The sequence below is a fragment of the Urocampus carinirostris genome, chromosome 20 (assembly GCF_059441175.1).
Source record: "Urocampus carinirostris isolate Australia breed hairy pipefish chromosome 20, RoL_Ucar_1.0, whole genome shotgun sequence".
Taxonomy (NCBI): Eukaryota; Metazoa; Chordata; class Actinopteri; order Syngnathiformes; family Syngnathidae; genus Urocampus; species Urocampus carinirostris.
In genome coordinates, this window is record NC_142368.1 from 22550800 (window position 1) to 22571528 (window position 20729).

The 20729-nt window shown below is 40.2% G+C and overlaps 1 protein-coding gene across 1 annotated transcript; it reads left to right on the forward strand.

Annotated features, from left to right (window-relative positions):
* Positions 1–758: 758 nt before the first annotated feature.
* Positions 759–20548, forward strand: znf513a (zinc finger protein 513a). Its single transcript, XM_088325101.1, has 5 exons — positions 759–995; positions 5789–5913; positions 5992–6126; positions 11979–12740; positions 15581–20548. The coding sequence occupies exons 2-5, from the start codon at positions 5883–5885 to the stop codon at positions 16507–16509; spliced, it is 1857 nt and encodes a 618-aa protein (XP_088181227.1). The 5' UTR covers positions 759–995; positions 5789–5882; the 3' UTR covers positions 16510–20548.
* The last annotated feature ends 181 nt before the right edge of the window (positions 20549–20729 follow it).

Sequence of the window (20729 nt, forward strand, 5' to 3'; positions counted from 1 at the left end):
TCTTATTTTGTGCAGCATTTTTTTTTTAACGTGTACTTGAGAATAGTGTATTTTTTTCAGGAGTTTGATTGTAGGAAAACCAATTCGGCCCAATCTAACACAGACCCTGGCTCCGGCGCCCCTTTTAGTCAATTGAGTTTGAAATGAGTTTGAGACCCGTGGTCTACATAGTCTGTCTGCTGAGGGTAAATGGATGCCGCGTTGTGTTTTTAACCCTGGATAACCCAAGAGCCATTTTCTACTTTAGAAATAATGGATTCCCAAAGATTTTGGTTTGTTATCGCTTAATCAGGGAAATTACTATAATCGACAAGGGAAGCAATTAGCTGAGGATGACAGGTATTGTAGAATAGCGAGATCGTGGGAGATCCCCGACATCTGTAAAATTTAGATATTAAGGCAATATCCGGTAACGACTTCGACACACTTCAAAATAAAATAATATGTTTTGACAACAACATAAAAAACGAAACATTACCAGTAAAATGTATAATATTGTGACTAATGTCACAATGACATTGATAAACGCGATAACGAATCAAGATGTGTTTATAACGCCGACTCTTTAAAACACTATGAAACGTGTCACGCATTTTATGACCGATCAAAGACGAAAAAAAAGTAGTCATTGCATTTCGTGATGATGCAGTATTACATTTATGTCATCTTCCAAACGATAATTTTTCGACTTTGTCAAAACGAACGTGTCAAAGAGTGCAGTAAGCTATCTCGCGAGTGACGTGCGCTTTAACTGTGAAGCGCTTCCTCCTCCCTCTCTGCCGGAAGTTCCCTTGTTGTTCGTCGCTGGGAGCTCGCGCAGGCGAATCAGAAAATCAATTAAGTTATGAAAAATAACGTTAATTGCCTTTCTTTGTCGCCACGGCTCGCGAAGAAATGGCGGACGTGCGTATGCGGAGCGCTCGCGAAACAACATTTCTCGTTTGACTGGCCCCACTGCGGCTGCAACCTGGAGAGATACTACTTTCTCCGTTTAGGTAAGTTAGCATGAAAAGATGACGTTAGCCTCTTGAAAAATATAATAACGCAGGGGGCAAGGACAGCACAACCAATTCTTGCGTTTAAGAACAAGCCTCGTCTACAAGGCGCTTGTGTGTGCGTGTGTGTGTGCGTGTAAAAGATTGTGATACGTTCAATGTCAGCCTAAAATTGGATTCTGCGCTTTTATTTTGTCCGTGTTAGCCGCATGCTCTTTTGTGGACATGTCATTAAGTTGTAGCTCCTCCCCCTTCAAATAAGCTTTTCAGAACAGCTGCTCATATTTTACTTGTGCTGCAAGATGAAGTATTTATTTATTCCGCAATCAAGCAAATTGGCTTTTACTCAGCGTAAAATAACAGTTTTGTGACACTCCGGCGTGTCGCGAATTAGTCATTGTTGTCGCATAGTCTGACGTCATCAAGGGGATCTTGTTATAATTACCGATCAAGGATAACGCAACTGTTTAAAAAAAGCAAGGGTAGAATTGTCTTTATTGTCATTCTTACAATGTAGTGTGCATTGCAAAACTAAGAAGCGTGGAAACATTTATTTCTTACATTGGCAAGATATGCCCCCCCCCTCCCACACAGTTTTGTGTGCTTGTTTAAGGCAGTGGGAAAGAAACTGTCTCAGAGCCTGTTAGTTGTTCTTTTTTAAAGGGACAGTGTGTTGTATTAAGTTCCTCCTAGTGCTACATTTTTTTAATTCAGTTTAAAACAAAACAAAAAAAAACATTGAATACTAGGAAAAATACCTGGACTATTGCACCAATGTTTATTTTAATAAATACTCAGGTTGAGAAATTTCATCCATCTATTATCTGCACTGCTTGTCCTCATTAGGGTTACGGGGGTGCTGGAGCCCATCCCAGCCATCTCCGGGCAGTTGGCAGGGGACACCCTGAACTGGTTGCCAGCCAGTCGCTGGGCACACAGAGACAGACAAGTCACTCGCTCATTCACACCTAGGGACAATTTGGACTGGCCAATTAATCTGACATGCATGTTTTTGGAATTTGGGAGGAAACCCGAGTGCCCGGGGGAAACCCACGCAAGCATGGGGAGAACATGCAAACTCCACACAGGAGGTTCAATCTCATGACCTTAGAACTATGCCGCACACGTTAACCACTCCGCCGCCGTGCTGCCCTTTGTATTTCATTTACACTGTGAAATTCCCACATAGGTCCACGCCATGTTTGTTCGGTACCCTCACTCTTACCAAACAACACAGTGTCATCTAGTGGTCAAATAGTACACATTGGGACTTCAGAGCGAAAGGCTCTTGCGCTAAATATTGTGCAGAAGTCTGGGGCAATAATTACAAAAGTTCTCTACAGCCCCTTTCTATCCTCCAAAAACGTGCAATTACAACCATACACAGGGTAGGATATCAGGATTATACTAATATTTTATTCCTGCAATCCAAATTATTAAAATTGTATGATTTAGTAAAATTTTTCACTTCACAACTGCTATTTAAGGTCAACAAAATCCTAGTGCCAGAAAAAAAATCAAAAAATTATTCACTCGGAAAGAGGCAAGTCATAATCTAAGGGGCTGTCGTAAATTCAAAATCCCAAAGGTGAGAACCACCAGGAAAAGTTTGTGTGGGTCTGTGTGTGGAGTCAAACTTTGGAACAATTTACAAGATAAGATCAAACAGTGTCCCAACTCTTCACGTGTTCAAATTTAAATACAAAAAACATTACTGGCAGAATACAGAGATGAAGAAAATGGGGTATGAGTGATACTAGAGATTGGAAATACTGTGTTTACAACTATAGTTAACCTTGTTATTGTTACTATTATTATATCAGAACTGTTATTATTGCTATTGTTGTTATTATCATTGGTGTCCCAATGATATTTAGTGACTAGTGGCATTATAACGTTAATAGATAGGTACTACGATGATTAGTATATAACATGTGACTATTCTTATTATAATTATTGATATCCGACCTATGTAATATGTATATCCGTGAGTTTTTGTCCTATTTAGACATGAAAGAGGAGCTAATTGTAAAATGTAATTAATAGGGAAGATGAAGGGGTAGGGGAAATAAGCGTCTGCTTCTTACTACCCCTTTTCGAACATGTTATGTTAACATTATTTTTGTTGGTGAGTCAATGTTTTTGTCTTGTTTTTATTTTATAATGTTCGAAATAAAGTATTCATTCATTCATTCGTTCAAACTTGCAGAGTCCTCTAGACTGGGCAGAGAGCAGCCGATGATTTTTCTAGACTGAGTCGATGAGTTGAAGTTGATTACAATTGATAAAAGAAAGGGTTGAAAACACTCAACACACCCCAGAAAAAAATGAATTTTTATGAAAGATATAGATCACTCTCAACTGTTCTGCCCGGAAAGAACAGAGAGAGTCCAGAGCTTAATTAGTTTAGGTAGGTTCTCTGAAGCATTTCAATCAGTTAATTTCTCGTAATTTACGTTGCTCTCTGTGCCAAGTTTCATTTTTGAAATAAACCATCCCCAACCCAATAACACACAATGTAAGGGATGAAACTATCAATGTTTGCCATGGAAGAGGTCAAAACTACTGTTAGCTAAAGTAACTGACTTTTTATTATAAGTACAGTGTGTATTATTTGACCACCAGATGTCGCTAATGTAGCGCAACCATAAACAATTTGCTGAAAAGTTAACTAAGGAAAGACCAATGTGGGTTTTTTAGGACTGATACCGATTTTTAGGCCGATAGGTCCATGTACATTTCCTGTAAAAGCTTAAAAAATGGCGTAAGAATATTTGAATAATCCAAAAATAAACGAAAAAGTTGTTATGAATTGAAATAAAACATTAATAGCACACTGAAAACCTTTGGAGTACATAAGTTCGAAGTTTGGTGGTTTATTTGGAGAAATCCAATAAAACCAGGGTGTCTGTCACAATTGTGCCCTGGTTACAGCAATCAGTGAAACATCATCACAATAATAAACATGCATTACAATATGGCGACTATTGTACGCTACATAAAGCCTACTTGATTACTTTTAGTCGGGGTCGTGAATATAGGCGTAACCAGCCAGTTTTTGGGGGGCTAAAGCACCCTCAAATACAACCCAAGTACCGCCAAAAATGACAGCACTTTCCTTAATATAGGACAGGATAAGCTTGAATATGATGAAAATTCTCGATTTAAAAAAAAGGAAAACAAAACAAGAGTGTAAACAATGCAGTGTCGGAAACACTCCACTGCCCTACAATGGTTTAGTCAATTTGATTCCTAGCACCGCATTAAGATGTATTCGAATAATTATGTGTTTTCTCCTCATCAGTTGACCACATTATCATCACATTTTGATTCGCCATTAAAAAATATATTTGATAACTGATTTTTAAGATACTGAATTCTTATCTTCTTGGTAATGATACAGCTTGTGTTTGAGAAACACCGAGGTTGATTATTTAGTTATCATTTTATTATTCATCACTTATTTAAATGACTGAATTGATATGTTTAATGACTGAGAGATGTTTGTATGTGGTAGTTAGTGGAAAGGGTGAGCAATAAGACACTCTGGGTGCTTAGCACCACCCCCCAAAGCGCTGAACTTAAAATCCCCCTTTGTTGTGAATATTATAGCATTAAGCTACATTGGGCCCCCTTCAGTGTTAGTGACGTTTGCGTGAATAAACTCATTATATAGACAACGATCGCTTTTTTGTTTTAATCAAGCCAATCAATATTTTTTTAATAGACAAATTATACAGACTACGATCGCGACACTCGTTCCATCGGAAGCGCAGCGCAGAGAAGAACAGGAAATTCCCAGTTTGCGTTCACGCGAAGGGGATTCAGATTTTGCAGGGGTTTCAGAATTGGGCACAACACCGGTGTTTGCTGCTTCCGTTTGTACGTCGCTGCACGTTGACAACGTTCACTTGACATTTCAGTCAATGGTGGTCACAAAAGGGGGTGGAGAAAAAAAAGACTCTAATTGCGAACATGAAAAGCATTCCCAAATAAGAAAAATATTCGCGAGAGCCCAGTCTATGACTGCGGACGGTGCAGAGTAGGTACATCCTGCTTCAGAGAAGTAATGGGTGTGCTTTCCAATTGCACTTTGCAGTGTTGAAAAATTACAGCCTGATTAACAAAAAAGCTTTCTTTTTAAGTGAACAAGTGTAACGATAAGCTGAGTTGCTAATTTTGCTAGCTACTACTTCACATTTCGATTTCTCCCTGTCTTTCGATGTTCTACTAAGCTTTGTGATCTTAAATCAAAGAGATGCAACAGAACTGCGCACTGGCATTAGCAATCGCATCCATCCACCCATTCATTATCTGCACCACTTATCCTCAGTAGGGTCGCGGGAGTGTTGGAGCACATCCCAGCTAACTTCGGGCAGTGGGCAGGGGACACCCTGAACTGGTTGCCAACCAAACGCAGGGCACACAGGGACAGACAACTCATTCGCTCATTCACTCCCAGGGACAATTTGGACCGGCCAATTAACCTGACAAGCATGTTTTTGGAATGTGGGAGGAAACCGGAGTGGCCGGAGGAAACCCACGCAAGCACGGGGAGTACATGCAAACTCCACACAGGGGGTTTGATCTCACGACCTCATAACTGTGCCGCACACGCGCTAACCACTGCGCCGCCATGCTGTGCTGCCCTATTAGCAATCACATACAAACCTGAAATGAGTCAAAACATGCTTGATGCACAAATTCTTTTTGGGAAAAGCTTCTAAACACCTTAGACATAATATTTAAAGTATATTCCATCCGTGAGTTTTTCTTTTTTCTTCCTTCTACAGAATTCTTTGGAAATCACTCACAGATGTACAGCGAGCCAATGATTGTGGATGTTTCTGGGAATACGTTGCCAGCAAAGGAGAGGCTGACTAGAAGATGCCAAGGAAAAAACAGCTGCCAATCAAGTGTAAGTCAGCAAAACAAGCAATCTGTTCGAATAGTACAGAACCATACATATTGTTTCTTTTTTTTTTCTGGGGTTCAGTGGATTCAAACACTGCATTAGTCTCTGAAAGTACGGAAAAAATCGCCTTGGACAAAGACTCACTCCTGGAACACCACCTTCAATTTTCTGGTCGCTATCGCAACGGCAAGATTCTTGGCCTGGAAAAATTCTCAGGTTGGTCATCACTAAAGGATTGGTTGGTTGGTTGGTTGGATCCCTCCACCACTAGGGTCTTAAGGGCATTTCCTGTTGTGAGGCAAGTACAGCTTTGTGGCGCCCATCCCTCTCCAGGCCAACATATGTTTCAACCCGGTCTCTTGCATGTTAGGTGAATGTGGTAACCACTGCACTACGGAAACACAATTCCGAAATACATACATTTCAAAGTACTTTTTTTATAGTATCGCGGAACTTTAAATAAATGTGACAGTGTTGTCATAATATTCCGATGTATTTCATGTTAATCGTGTAATTTTATTTTCAAATTTTTAAATGTTGCGTTTTTTTCCTCAAAATAAACTTATGACATTAACACACATGCAAAATTAAACAGGAAGAAGCAAATAAGTTGAATAATATTTTGATCTTATAATCAATTTTATGTTCTAGCTTGGCCCAAAAAAACATTAGTTTTGAAAATAAACCCAAATTACTGTGGTCAAAATGTACCTACAAATAAGTCAAATTAATTTAAATATTAACTTTTTTTTTACGCTAAATTAATATTTGACCTGCAAAGTGCAAACATTATTTTTCGTGGTTAATATTTGACCTGCAAACATTTTTTCAAAATAAAATCAAATTGCTCGGGTCAAAGTCTACCTACAAAAAGAGTCAAATGAATTAAAATATTAACTTTGTGTTTTTGAGGCTACAGATGGTTAAAAGTGTAGTACAGGATTTGAAAATTTGTTGCTCTCTGATGCCGTCTGCTGCCTTAAAGCTAGGATTGCTGCCTGATCTTGATGTGCACGCAAGTACATGCATTTGTTAGGTGTGCTCCAATAAACTTTTTTGAGAGTTTGGGTTCGTGTTTGGACTTTACTAGAAGCAGGCCTTTTCTTTGTCTTGTCTTTTTAACGCACAGATCAGGACACTTAGCAATGGGTGGTCCCACTGTTTGGTTATCTGCAGGTTTAAAGAGACTTTGTATGATATTCAACACACACCACAAAACTGTAAATTGTCACCATACGCACTATTGAGAATAACTGTTATTTGAACAGATATTATTGAATTAGATCTTATTATATAGTATTCTGAAAATGTATGGAGAGAACAATGATGAATATGATGCTAGTGAAACTAGTGATGGTGATGCTGATGGTGATGATTATGAAGTGACTGTGCATCCAAGGGAGATCAAAGACTGAATAGGGGGTTGGACCAAAGAAGCATGTAATCTACTCATTCCCCCTTTCTTTTGTTCCATTCTTTTTTTTCTCTACTTTTTTGTATAGCTCAAAATACAAAAGGAGAAATAGGGTTTATTATTATTTTCCCATTGTCTTGCAGAATGAGCCTATGTCCATATATGTACTCACTAGGTTTCTTATATGTAAATACACAGGAGATCTAGCTGTGAGACACAAGTATTAAGGAAGTCAAAAGGGTAGGATTAAATAAGCTTATGCTTCTTCCTATTCATGTTAAGTTGACATTATTTTTGTTTTTAAGAATCATTTTGTGTTGCTCATGTTTCTTAATAGTGTCATTCATTCATCTTACATTCACAATTTTTATGACAAATAGAAATACAAACAAAAATGCAGGGACAAGCCTGAGGCACCTGCAGCACCCTTTCCTCAAACCTAATGTGTTTTGCCAAGAACACCTCAGATAAAAGATGAAAGCAGATACGCGCTGTGGGAAAACAATTAAGTGCTCTTTGAACTCAGTTGGGCATTGTTAGCACATACTAATAGGAGAAAATATTTAACTTTCAAATTATTAAAAACGCCTCAAACAACGCACCCTGCTTTTAATATTTGACCTATTTATCAGCTTTTGTGAAGTAGTTACGGTATATCCAATTTGCCAAATGCTGACGTTTGATTTTTCTTTCCAGCCTGAGCAAAATGTATTTATTTTGAATCTGCACAAAGATAACTAGTCTACAATCATTGATAGTATATTATATGGATTATGTTCATTCATTTTTTTCCGTTTTTCAGAAGAGAGGAAGAACTGCTGTTTTATTTAAAAAAAATAAGACATGAGGTAGTGCAGGAGCTCCTGTTTACTTGCCCTCTAAAACATTTTGCTTTAGAATTTTTTTTTTACAGTTAAATGTGTGTTTTTTTTAAAAATGGGTGCTTGTGTAATTCCAAATTAAAAACCTTTGTTTACGTCAAAAGATACAGAATTTTCCACGGATTACTTTTTCAAAATAAAATTCAGATGGCTTAGTTACCTTGCTAACACAAACAAACATCTTTCCCTTTACAAACCTCTCATTTAATGCCATGGGTCAAAATGCAAGTACAGAAAGAAAAACTATGGAAAAAATATGACCATTACCATCAAGGACACTGACATGAGAGGGCATCACATTCATCGTCCTCATCATCATCATCATCATCATCTTCTTGTGCTGTTGCTGTGCCATTATCATTACCCCATCATCATCATCATTACCATCAGCAGCAACCCTCACAAACACGGTCATCATCATCATCATCATCATCATCATGAGGCTCTGTAATCATCTATCAGGAGTAGGGAGTGGGGGTGAACTGGTGTGGTGTGCGTTTATGCTTTTTTGAGCAAAAAAGGGGCGACGCAAACGCTTCCCTTGCATTCCCTTTTGGCACTTTGTGAGATAAGGATACGTTTTCCCAGCGTTTGTTTGTTGGGATCAATGCAAACGGTGAGTAACAAAGGATTCATAATAATGAACTGTTTGTCTTCTTGCTTTGAGGCCAAAAAGTTGTCGCCTTCAGTTGTCTACCATTAAAACCTTAACTGTATAATATATGACCACTAGATGTAACTTTATTGTATATAGAGCTGCAACAATTAGTTGGCATTGTTGACAAAAATCAATAATAGTAATAGTTGACAATGAACTCTAATGTTGACTGTTGTCACAAGACATGATTTTCCTAACAGTGAGTTATCATTACATAAATATTATCTCTGCTGAGATTCGCTAATGCATCTCGGTCTTGAGCTGTAAGAGAGAGAAATGAAAAGCTTGGAGATGGCAGCAGAGAGTAAAAAAGTTCAAAATTCTGTATAGCTCCTTTAAACACTGCGTTCTTACCTTTTATTTTAGATTAAATACAAGGTTCCCTGCAGGTGCTTGAAATCCTTTAAAATGCTTGATTTTTGTGTTGTTGTTGAGGATTGGAAAGTGTTTGAATCCTAGGATAAGTGCTTGTAAATGCTTGAAATTGTGGACACGTTCCACAAAAAGTCTGCTTAGGAATGGTGGCTTCATTTTTCGATCGCATTTCTTCTTCCCTCTTGATTTACTGCAGCTGATAGTAGTTGGTACGGAATTGTCCTACTAAGCGTCAGCGCAACCTACGGGTCGTGCCCAAGAGGACAGGTGTATGCTACTTAAACAGGGCAATATGAAATGTTTATTAGCGGTGTCTGAAATAACGTCTGCCCGGACGCCCGGGGCGTGCATCTTTTATGTCGGGCGTACAACTTGCAAACCATCTCGGCCCGGGTGGCCGACAAGGGGGGGAAAAAAAACAAAACGTTTTTTTTTTTTTTTTTTTTCTATCAAACGTTTGCTTTATTCCGATTTCGAAATCTTCGTTCGGTTTGGAAATTTCGGAATTTCAGTTCGTCTGGCAATTTGCATATTCTGCAACCAATGAGAAGCCTGCATCGAAACACTTGGTGCTTCCAGTCTTTCCTGAGCGTTATAAGGTCGCGTATTTGCATGTCATTTTCCAAAGTAAACGCACAGAGAACACAAGAAAAATGAATAAGTGGTTAGGAATCAAGCCAAAACCTCAGCCCCAGAAGAGAGATTCAAAAGAAGCTAAAAAAATGTATGATGCTAAACGTACATTAAGAGCATCGTGGAAAAAGGAGGTCATTTGGCTTGTAGCAGACGACGCAATGCAAACATTGCATGAATGAAAACGAGTAAATACAGGTACATACAGATGACAGATGGAAAACAGCGATGTCATATACATGCAATGAATGTTATAAGTAGATTTACAATAAACATAGTTTTAAAATGTTGTTCTTTTATATATTCTGATTATCAAACCTTAATTCTTTGCAACAATGTTTTTTTTTTTTTTTTTTTTTTTTGCGATTAGTCGTCTTATTGTGTTTCAAGTTGTGAAAAATGGGGCCAGCAACTTTAGGCTCGGCAGGCAACCTTTCAGAGTTTTCTGCCCTGGTGTCTAGTAACTTTTTGTCCTGAGTTTCAGACACTGGTATTAGTGCAAGGATTATGTATTTATGGATGTTTATTATGAGCCGTGCAAAAAATTAGGGTAGCGTTTCCTAGAGGTAAATAGTAATGGGAAGAACTTCCTGCAACTGAAAATGTAAGCTAAAGTTTGTCATAGGGAGATATTTGTCTCAAAAATAATTATATTCGCGATTTACTAAATGCACACACAAGATTATAAATAACTTATGTAAATCGTAGATATATTGTTGGCTATGCAAAATACATTATTCACACCGCATTTCTTTTAATGGTGTTGGAGAAATAAAAAAATGCTTGAATTTAACCATGAAAAAGGTGTACAAACCCTGAAAATAACTGGGTTTCCTCAGTGTTTTATAGGTGACTCACTACCATTAATCAACTATCTTTGGTGACACCCAGTGGACATATTTAAAACTCTCATTGTGTGACTCATTTTTCTCTTGTGCTCTCAGCATTGTCTTGTGGGCCACATAAAATTATTAGGTGGGCCATATTTGGCCTACGGGATATGAGTTTGACACATGTGCTTTAAACTATTATTGAAAAAAGTGACAAAATCTAAACTTTATTTTTAACTCAATGCCGGATGTTTCTCTCGGTGCCAGCCAATTTTTGCCATTTTCATTTATTTTTTAAGGTTTACAGAAAGTTTGGTTCTGTTCAGCCATTTCGACTTATGGGAAAAAAAAGCTTGAACCCTCATCTTTCATGAGAAAAAAGGATACCAATCTTACAACAGTTGAATGTTGCTAAGTTTCTTAAATACTCGTTTCAAAGAAATTGGAGAAAAGCGGCTTTTTGTGAAAGGATGCATTTTAAGGTGAATTTTCACTTGGGTGCTTCATTTGCATTTGTGATACCTCCAATACCTAAACAATACTTTCTATAAACGCAAGGGCACTTTGCCTGCAAAATAACAGATTTGCAAGAACACTACTTATGCATGAACTTTTGGTCACCATGCCAAACGCATTCCCGCGGACGTGTACGAAACTTCATCCCTCTCTGACCAGACAATGACAATGGGACCTCATCTTTTTTAAAAAGGAATAAGCTATATTGAGGAGTTATAACTGCCTATACCTATACCTATGTATCTGTATCTTCTCTTTTCTCACCACACAACTTCAATACGCCTATTCGCTACGTGGGGTAGCCCTTACACACTCATTCGCTGGAAAAGGGAAGCAACATTAGCACGGTGGGGATTTCCTCGATATGTGGGCAAAGATCTGATCAAAGCCACTCCTGCCATCAAATGGTGATTGATCATACTGAAATTCTCAGAGGTTTGATACTTACTGATGAGCAGGACCAAGCCTTTTATAATGTTTTAAAAAAAAAAAAAAAAAAACAATAAAAACATTTTTCCATTTGGGCACTCTGGGCCAATGTTTCTGAAAACGTATTTATACGTTAGGGCATTGAATGAGTTAAATATGCACTTTAGACTCACCCCATCGGAGTACAAGATGGTGGGAAATCAATACTGTGATTGATTTGTGTTTGCCTAAGCACTAAGATGACCATCGATTATTTAAATTTTTTTTCACCTGGGAAAAAATAATCCAGAAAATTTTGACTGACTTTGAATGCTTGGATTTTCTTTTCACAGAGGTAGCTGCTGAGATTGGTTTCTCCGTCCATCCTCTGTGTGATGAGGACAGCTTTAACTGCAGCAGCAGCAGCTGTAGTAGTAGCAGTAGTGGTGAAAGCAGCAGCAGCAGCATGGATAGTGAAACGGAAACGTCCCACAGCAGCACCCCTGACCACAACCGCGAAGAAGACGGGCGTCCTACTCATGCTGACCCCTCCTTCCCTTCTTACCTATCTTGCCGAGGCTGCGGCCAGCTGCGCGAAGACCACCTGGGCGCCTCGGTAGACCTGCCAGCTCCGTACTGCCTGCGTTGCTGCAAAAGCCAGCGGGACCCGAAAGCCGGCGACTTTGCTTTCGGGAGCCTGTCTGTGCTCCATCCGCTGGATGAGGCGACAGACGACAAAAACAAGCTGCACTCGTGTCACCTTTGCGGCTTCTCCTCGCGCTATGCCAACCACGTCAAGCGACACATGAAGACTCACAATGGAGAGAAACCTTTCAACTGCCCTGTGTGCGCCTATGCCTCAGCGCAGCTGGTTAACCTGCAGCGCCACCTGCGAATCCACACGGGCGAAAAGCCCTACAAGTGCGAGAGCTGCGCCTTCGCCTGCAGTTCCCTGGGAAACCTCAAGAGGCACCAGCGCATGCACGCGGCGGGGCAAGAAACACAAGGAGGGCTGCCGGCACCGCAAATGCACGCAGCGCTCAGACCAGCCGGCGGCGTCAAAAGGCACAACGTGGGCACACACAGAGCCAGTGAAGAAGACGAAGCTGCTAAGGGTATGTTTGGTTCAGTCGTCGCGAACAAAACTACGGCTGCAACAAATGACTATTTTTAATAGTCAACTAGTCACAGACCATTGAAACAATAACCATATTTTCCGTACTGTAAGGCAAAACTCAAAATCCCAAATTGGCTATAATTGTATGTTTTTGAAAGTTTTCATTCATTGTTGCGCTTATTGGTTGAGATTGAAACTTGCAGACACAGTCTGCAAATGGGTGTCTTAATCGCAGCACAATGTGTTGCTTTTCTTTACTAGACAGTAATTCTGCCAAGATCGCGATCTTATTCCATAAGGACACAGAGAATCTCGTTCTTCCATTCACTAATTAAATAACTACAGTATGCATTTAGCTACTGAAGAGGCATAGTTACTTCTGCCATTTACCCGTGCCTTATTGAATTTCTTTACTTTGACATTCAGAGCACTTGGCACAAATCACATTGCGTCATCTTCTGCGATGCTTTGTTTTACCGTATTTTCACGACGATTGCGCGAACCGTTTGAAAGCGCTCAGTCTCCCTAGCTGGTTCTGTATTTAACACATACACAAGGCGTATGGGCACATTAGGGCTCTGGTGCCTCCTGTTGCGGCCACTGTCGTTAGTCTTGAATCAGACTCCCCTTTGAGTGAACTATTTTCAGCGCCGCGGTGTTGGTGACGATTGCTTATGTATTAATAAACTCATTAAATAGAATAAGATCGCTTTTTTTGTTTTAACCACGCCAATCAATATGCCTTAATAAACACAATATTCACCCTACAATTGTGACACACGTTATGTCAGGAGGTAAGTCCGATTTTGCAGGGGAGTCGAATTTAGGCATATCTCTCGCGGCTGCTCTGTTTCAAAGATCTTTCATGTAGCATGGAAATCAACACACAAAAGTGGAAGAAGACACGGAAAGCATTCAATAGAAGAAAAGTGAGGTTTCAGATTTAACTAGACAATTCCCGAGGAAATTGTGAGAGTTGTGATGGATCTGGAAGTTGATGGTAGAGAACCGGTAGAGAACCGGTAGCGTTGATTTGTTAGCATTTAAATGTTATTATAAAGTTATTAACTCGGAGAGATGTTTTTGTAATTTTTAACTTGCTCCTGTGGGGGGACTCCGCCCCCCCACAGTCCCCCAGTAATTGCAAGTTCATTTCAGATGGGCCCATAAATGCTAGCAACAAGGAAATGCCTTGTGAAGGTCTAAAATCACATTCATGGTAATAACATAGTAATAACACTGTTATTACACTTTAAAACCATTTTGAATGGGCCATTCTATTTGAATTGGCCCATCCGGAATGCATTGAGCCCATTCAATTTGCTGAGATGTTAGCATGTAGCCGTTAGCATAATTTGTTAGCATGAAGCAGTTATCATGTAGCAGTTAGCATGAAGCTATAACGTTTAGACATTATCATAATGTTTCAGCATATCAATATTTAACTGTTAGCAAGTAAATTGTTAATATTTAACTGTTAGCAAGTAGCCGTTAGCATAATTTTTAAGCAAGAAGCAGTTAGCATTGACCAATCAGTGTTTACAGCTAGCATGAATAAGCATAGCATCAACCTCTCCCAACTAATATTTGGGCTGGCTACGCCAACCCAACTTATCGCCGGCAGTATTTACAGCTAGCTTGCGCTAATATTTGGGCCCAACACTTTGCTAGTAGCGTATGTAGCTGTTAGCATCCACTTGCTAGCATCCACTCTATAGCATTCATTATTTACCCATGGTTACATTTATTGTGGGTTGGGGCCCCCTCAAGCCACCTCTGGAAACACCCTGGTTACCATAGCTACCCATTGAAATGAATGGACCCATGTATTGTGAGAAAATCTCAAACCCCATTCATGTCTATGTGGGAAAAAAATCATCTTTGTTGGGGTCCTGTTTGGACATGGTGACCCCCAACCCTTACCGATTTCGGGCCGGTATTTTTGGTATGTATGAATCATTGGGGTACTCCAAAAGCTATGGGAGAAAAAGCAAGCCAAACTTTTACGGAAGAAGATTGAATAATTATATTTTGGAGGAGATTAATAGTTGTGTGGCCTTGCCACTCACAACACACATTACAACTGTGCTTACAGCTCAGTTGTAATGTGTGTTGTGAGTGGCTGGCCATCACAACTAATAACATTTAGGGGGGGGGCACTTAATTGAGCCTCGGGTAGCACAATAACTTTCAAAATGCTAAATACGCTACGGCGTTAGCATTCATTAGCACTTCCGTAAACAATGTGCATTGCGTGTGAGGTTTCTGCAATACGAAGAAAAGCTTGTGCAGTTAAAACAATAGACGCTTACAAGCCACAGGGGATTGTCTCATTTAGTCGGAAATGCAAACGTTTTCACAAAAAATTAGATTTCACCCAAAATATTGTTAGTGTCAGGTGTGACTTGGCCAAGGCTCAAACCTGTAACCTCCCGGTCTTAAGGCAGGTGCCCAACCCTAAGGATACCGAGCTGGTCCGTCGCTTCACCTGACACACAGGGCGTACTGCCCAATCGCACGCGTCACACAATATCTGAGTATCTGAGACTTATACCGCATGTGCGCCTTATGACCTTGAAAATACGGTAATTGTCAGATTCTCCTGATCCGTACCTGTTCTGAGCCACCGCGGCATGATGTGTTACTTTTCCCTGTTGATTTTTTTTTTTGTGGCTGTAAAAGAGTTCATTTTTATGTCTGTTTAAGCCTGCGACTTAACAGGCGTTTCTTAAATTTGTGAATGCAGCTTTCAATCTTGTGAGTTGGGTTGTTTGGAGTTGATGGTAATTGTACTGTTTATTAATTTTATATTGTACTTGTTTATGTTTTTGATTTTAGAGGTGGCTGCTGCCTCTGCCCACCTAACCCTGGCAGCTCAGAACGCAGACTACCTCTCAGCCTTTGAGAGCCTCAAAGGGACATCGCCGCAGTCCACGCCTGCCCCCAGCACCACTCCCGTCAATGTTCTGGGCACCAGGGCCAATCGGCCCCCAACCCTACCTGCTGCGCCCTCTTCCTCCCTTTACCCTTTCACGTGCCGCCTGTGCGGCGTGGCGTTGGAGGACGAAGATGGCACATCAGCACAAATCTGCGCTAAGTGCACGCTGGAGATGCTTACTAAGGACCAGTCTTCGTCCCCCGGCAGCCCCGCCGACCGTGGCGACAAAGTATACACATGCGCCGCCTGCCCCTTCCTCACCCACTACCCCAACCACTTGGCACGTCACATGAAAACGCACAGCGGCGAGAAACCCTACAAGTGCCCGCAGTGTGACTACGCCTCAGCACACTTCGACAACCTGAAGCGGCATCATCGCGTGCACACGGGAGAGAAACCCTACAAGTGCCACTTGTGCGACTACGCCTGCGGCAACCTGGCTAACCTGAAACGCCACCAGCGGGTGCACTCAGGTGCTAAACCCTTTGTGTGCGCCGTCTGCAACTACAGCTGCAACCAGAGCATGAACCTTAAGCGCCACATGCTGCGGCATACAGGCGAGAAGCCCTATAAGTGCCAGGAGTGCGGATACACCACCGGCCACTGGGACAACTACAAGCGGCACCAGAAGAAACACGGACACGTCACCGACGGATGGGTCAAGATGCCGCCAGCCGACCTAGCACGTAACCAAGAGGATAAGTGCCAACCCCGGGACGGGCATAGGAAAGAGGCAACCGGGGGCACGGCCGGACCAGAGATGCCCTACATGAACAGGGAATCCGCTCAGACTTTACAGCACCCCAACTGGAAAATGGAAATGGTGTAAAGGGGCTGACGTTGTCTGAACATTTGTCTTGTCTTGTGTCGTTTGTGCTTAGCATCCCTGCCCCCCTCTCAAACGAAAAGCCTCATGGCTCTTAGATCTCAAAGCAGAGTCAATTGAAACCTGGTCCTTAAATGCATCGCCGTGTGCCACAGGGGCCTGCTCTGTTATTAGGGGAAAAAAAGGAAAAGAATTACTACTGTAAATTTTGGACTACAAGAGCGCACATGAGTAAAAGCCACTAAGTCGAGGAAGAAACTCAACTTATTTTTTGTACAAGCCTTTATAAAAATAAACTCCTTCACGTCCACTTCTTACATTTTAAAAAATCAGCGAGGAAAATTCTAGTACAGGAAACACATTGTGCCACGATTAAGACACTTATTTTATGGACTGTGTTTGCAGCTGTCAATCTTGATGAACTATTGCAGTAGTCAATATTAATTAAATATGCATTATAATATAGTGTAACAGGCATCGGTAACCCAAAATGTTGAGCCAAAATGGCCCAAATCAACCGCAAATATCTCAGAAGCCGCAAAAATGTAGAGCAATCTACTATATGAAGTCATTTACTGTTATTCTAAAAGTTTTCAGCATTGCAAAACGATAAGAATATATGTGTTATACGTGTTCACTTACAGAAATCCACAAAATGTAATTCTTAAAAAAGCTCCAGGGAGCTTATAGGATAGGGCTACGGAGCCATTTGTGGCTCTATAGCCGTGGATTGCGGACTCCCTGACATACGTGGGAGCTCTGATCCGCGTAGTTTTCTGGTGACAACGCAGTTAACTCATTTTTGCCGTTTTGTATGAAATGTGTTATGATTGGCAGCCCAAAAATTAAGGATCAAGGATTGAAATTGAAGGTTCCGTAATGCTTAGCCTTGAAAATGTTATTGAACGGTGTCCTTTTATGCAGCGTCTGTCTCATGAATGCCTTAACAATCAACACTTATATACCATAAAATAGCCGCGGGTCGCTGACCCCCGCCATATACGCGGGAGTGCGACAAAAACATTCTCATAACCCAATGTACTCCATTTGACTAAAATTCAGAAATTCGTACACAACAGCCTGTACACATGCTGTGGCCATGCGACCCATCTTATGCTCTCCCATCCCTTGCGCACATGACTGTGTATTGCTACTACCACATAAAAATCACTATACATAAAAGCTTTGGAATCTTTCTAACAAATGGTGTCAGCTCATTAAATATTTTAGTGTGACAACAGGTGGCTAATTATCGAAAACTATGAAATTATAGGCTGTGATCAGTCTTATAACGGTTAGCCTGATAATTATCGTGTTCCCCTTCTGAGTTAGTCATCAGTGTCTGCATGTATGAATTTTTCATGTAGTAATAGCAATACTTGCGTCTCCCCTTTATCACCGTCATGTCCGCAAGGGGTGAGAGAGCTTATGATAAGCGGCATGGCTCAGCATGTGTACGGGTTTTTAAATTCCAGTGAGTGCAGTACTTCGAGTGTTGTTTTGTGAATGTTTTTGTCACATTTTGTCACCATGAGTATATGTTAATGCCAATTCATATCGACTGCTGCCTTAGTTTATTTAGAATTACTGCTGCGGAACAAGTGTCTTAATAGCTGCACAATGTTTTGGTTTTCCTGTATTAGATATTTCCCTATTTCTTTTGAATGTAAGAAAGAAATGTGGATTATTTATTTTTTTGTGGCTGTTAAAGCCTTTTGGTTTGAGATTTCTACAGGATGTCCCCAAAAATGTATGCACACTTTGACATTAATAGCAGGTAAACCTTTTTCTATTTCAGGTTTGATTTAAGAATGGCGGATACTAGGCTGACATTTGTGCAAAAAACAAACGGTCAAAATAAAGCTTAAGTGCAAAGAGCTCAACACACAGAGGCCGTAGTTTCAGCTTTAGTTTCACATTTTCAGAATGTTTTCAGAACAGAATTTTGTTTTGTATAAGCGTTCTTACAAAAACAAAACTGAAGTAGAAAAAAAAGTATTTTGGCTATTTAAGTGTGTAAACAATTTTTGGGACATCCTGTATTGTTTAAAAATTGCGTCATAAAATAAAAACCCTTCTCCAGCCGGCATGTTAGGGGTAAATGTGGAATTTTATCTAAAACCTTATTCAATGGGGGCAGAATCTATCTAAAATGTACTAGGTACCATCACAATTCTTTCAAAAACTTTCCCCTTACGCCTTGAGTCTTCCTCCGATTCAGCATAGGATTCTTGATCTATCATCCGGAATAAAGGTAGGAAAATAAATACCAGGATTTTTTTTTTTCTAGCATTAGGAAATTCTTCTCACAGGTCTGCTTTGACTACGCCAGGGGTCGGGAAGTTTTTTCACCCAAAGAGCTATAATAGAAAATATTTTTGGGGAGAGGGAGATGGCTATACCATATATATAAAAAAAAAGAAAATTCAGCAAAAAAGTCAAAACCGCTAACCAGTCAAAAGCTAATTTTTCAGTGCATTCTGTGACGGAAGATTTGATAACAAATGACATGATTATGTCGAAGCTTGAGTCCCATATCAACAAATATACCACTTGTCTCCCAACAGTTACTTAAGATCATTGAAGTTCATTTAGACCGTTTTTTAAAAATAATGGCTTAAGAACAAGGTGCAAGCAGAGATCTTTAGCAAATATGTTACAAAAAAACTGCAAACGAAAAGTTTATTGATGCTTGTCCCTTCAGCGCAGTGGGCGAAAGGAAGGGAGCAGTCTGTTGCACAGCTCTGCCCACTTCTACCGCTCACCCAATCAAATTGTCCTGTGTGCTTTGCAAGCCTTTGTGGGTAGCTTTTTTTTTTATCATAGTGTCTTACAGTGAACATAAACTATTTATTGGGCTTCCATGTAAAGGATTCTTTTGCAATGTACAGCCAAAACTCTTATGTCTGACACCCAAAGACATTAGCTCAGGAGGTAAAGTGCTAGTCTGGCGGTCAAGAGGTTGCAGGTTCGATTCCCGGCTCCTCCGTATCATATGTTGAAGATACTGAATCCCTGATGCCCCCAATAGCAGGTAGTTGCCTTGCGTGGCTAGTTAGTGTGTGTAAAAGGGAAAAGTGTGAAGCACAATGTGGAGCGCTTTGGAAGGTCTTCATTGACTTGAAAAGTGCTATATAAATGCAGAACATTTACATTTAAACTAGGTAAGACTGCCCTTTATATACTGGACCAATCATCACGTGATAACGAGTAGCTTTAGTTATGCATGCATCAAACCTGACTAAGAGCTTACCACATATATTCCCGACCCCTGGCTCACGCATTCAAAACCTGGAAGTTCTCTTGTTTGTACCCCTGTGCCCTGAAAAAGGTAAATACACTGAATTTTTACTCGCGTGTGACCACCCAAAACAGGAAAGTTACATTGAGCAAAGGGAATGGGGCACCCCACTACCATTTCTTTTTAAAATTAGCACGTGCACTGGACATGTGCCTCAAAAACTCAAGCAAAGTGCTTATTACTGTTTGTCTTTTCCCGAAATAATGCTGTATCGCCCTTAAATGTGATTGGAGCTGGCAAGGGGGGCGGAGGGCTCATCTGTAACTTTATCAGTGTATAACTCGTGTTCGTGTCTGTTGTTCATTTCCTCACTGTGAAGCTCGACCATGGTTTACTTGAAACGAAAAAAATGGCGGCATTATTAGTAGAAGCATGTGTCCATTTTTATTTTTCTAATGCTATCACTCTACAACACCTTAATATATATAAGTACACAAGATAGGACGGTGGTCTGCATAATGTTAATATATACAAGATAGGATGCCGATCTGTGTAGTTTTCTGCTGACATCGCGGATAACTCATTTTTGCCGTTTTGTGTGTAACGTGTTATGATTGGCAGCCCAGAAATGAAGGATCAAGGATTGAAATTGAAGGTTCTTCAATGCTTAGTCTTGAAAATGTTATTGATGAACTGTGTCCTTTTATGCAGCGTGTCTCATTAATGCCTTAACAAGCAACACTTAAAAATTGATACCATGACTTGTGCCCATAAAATAAAATAAAAAATCCTCATAATGTGCTCAGACTTTTTTTTTTTTTTTTTTTTTAAATCTCCAAAGAGTATCTTTCTCTTACCCTGTTCTCTAAAATCGACTAAATGCTTGTGAAAATTTTACATTTAAAATGCATTTCAAATATTTGGTATTTTAAACACACATGCTCAATTTGTCCACAGTGCAATAGAATCAACTTCAGGAGGT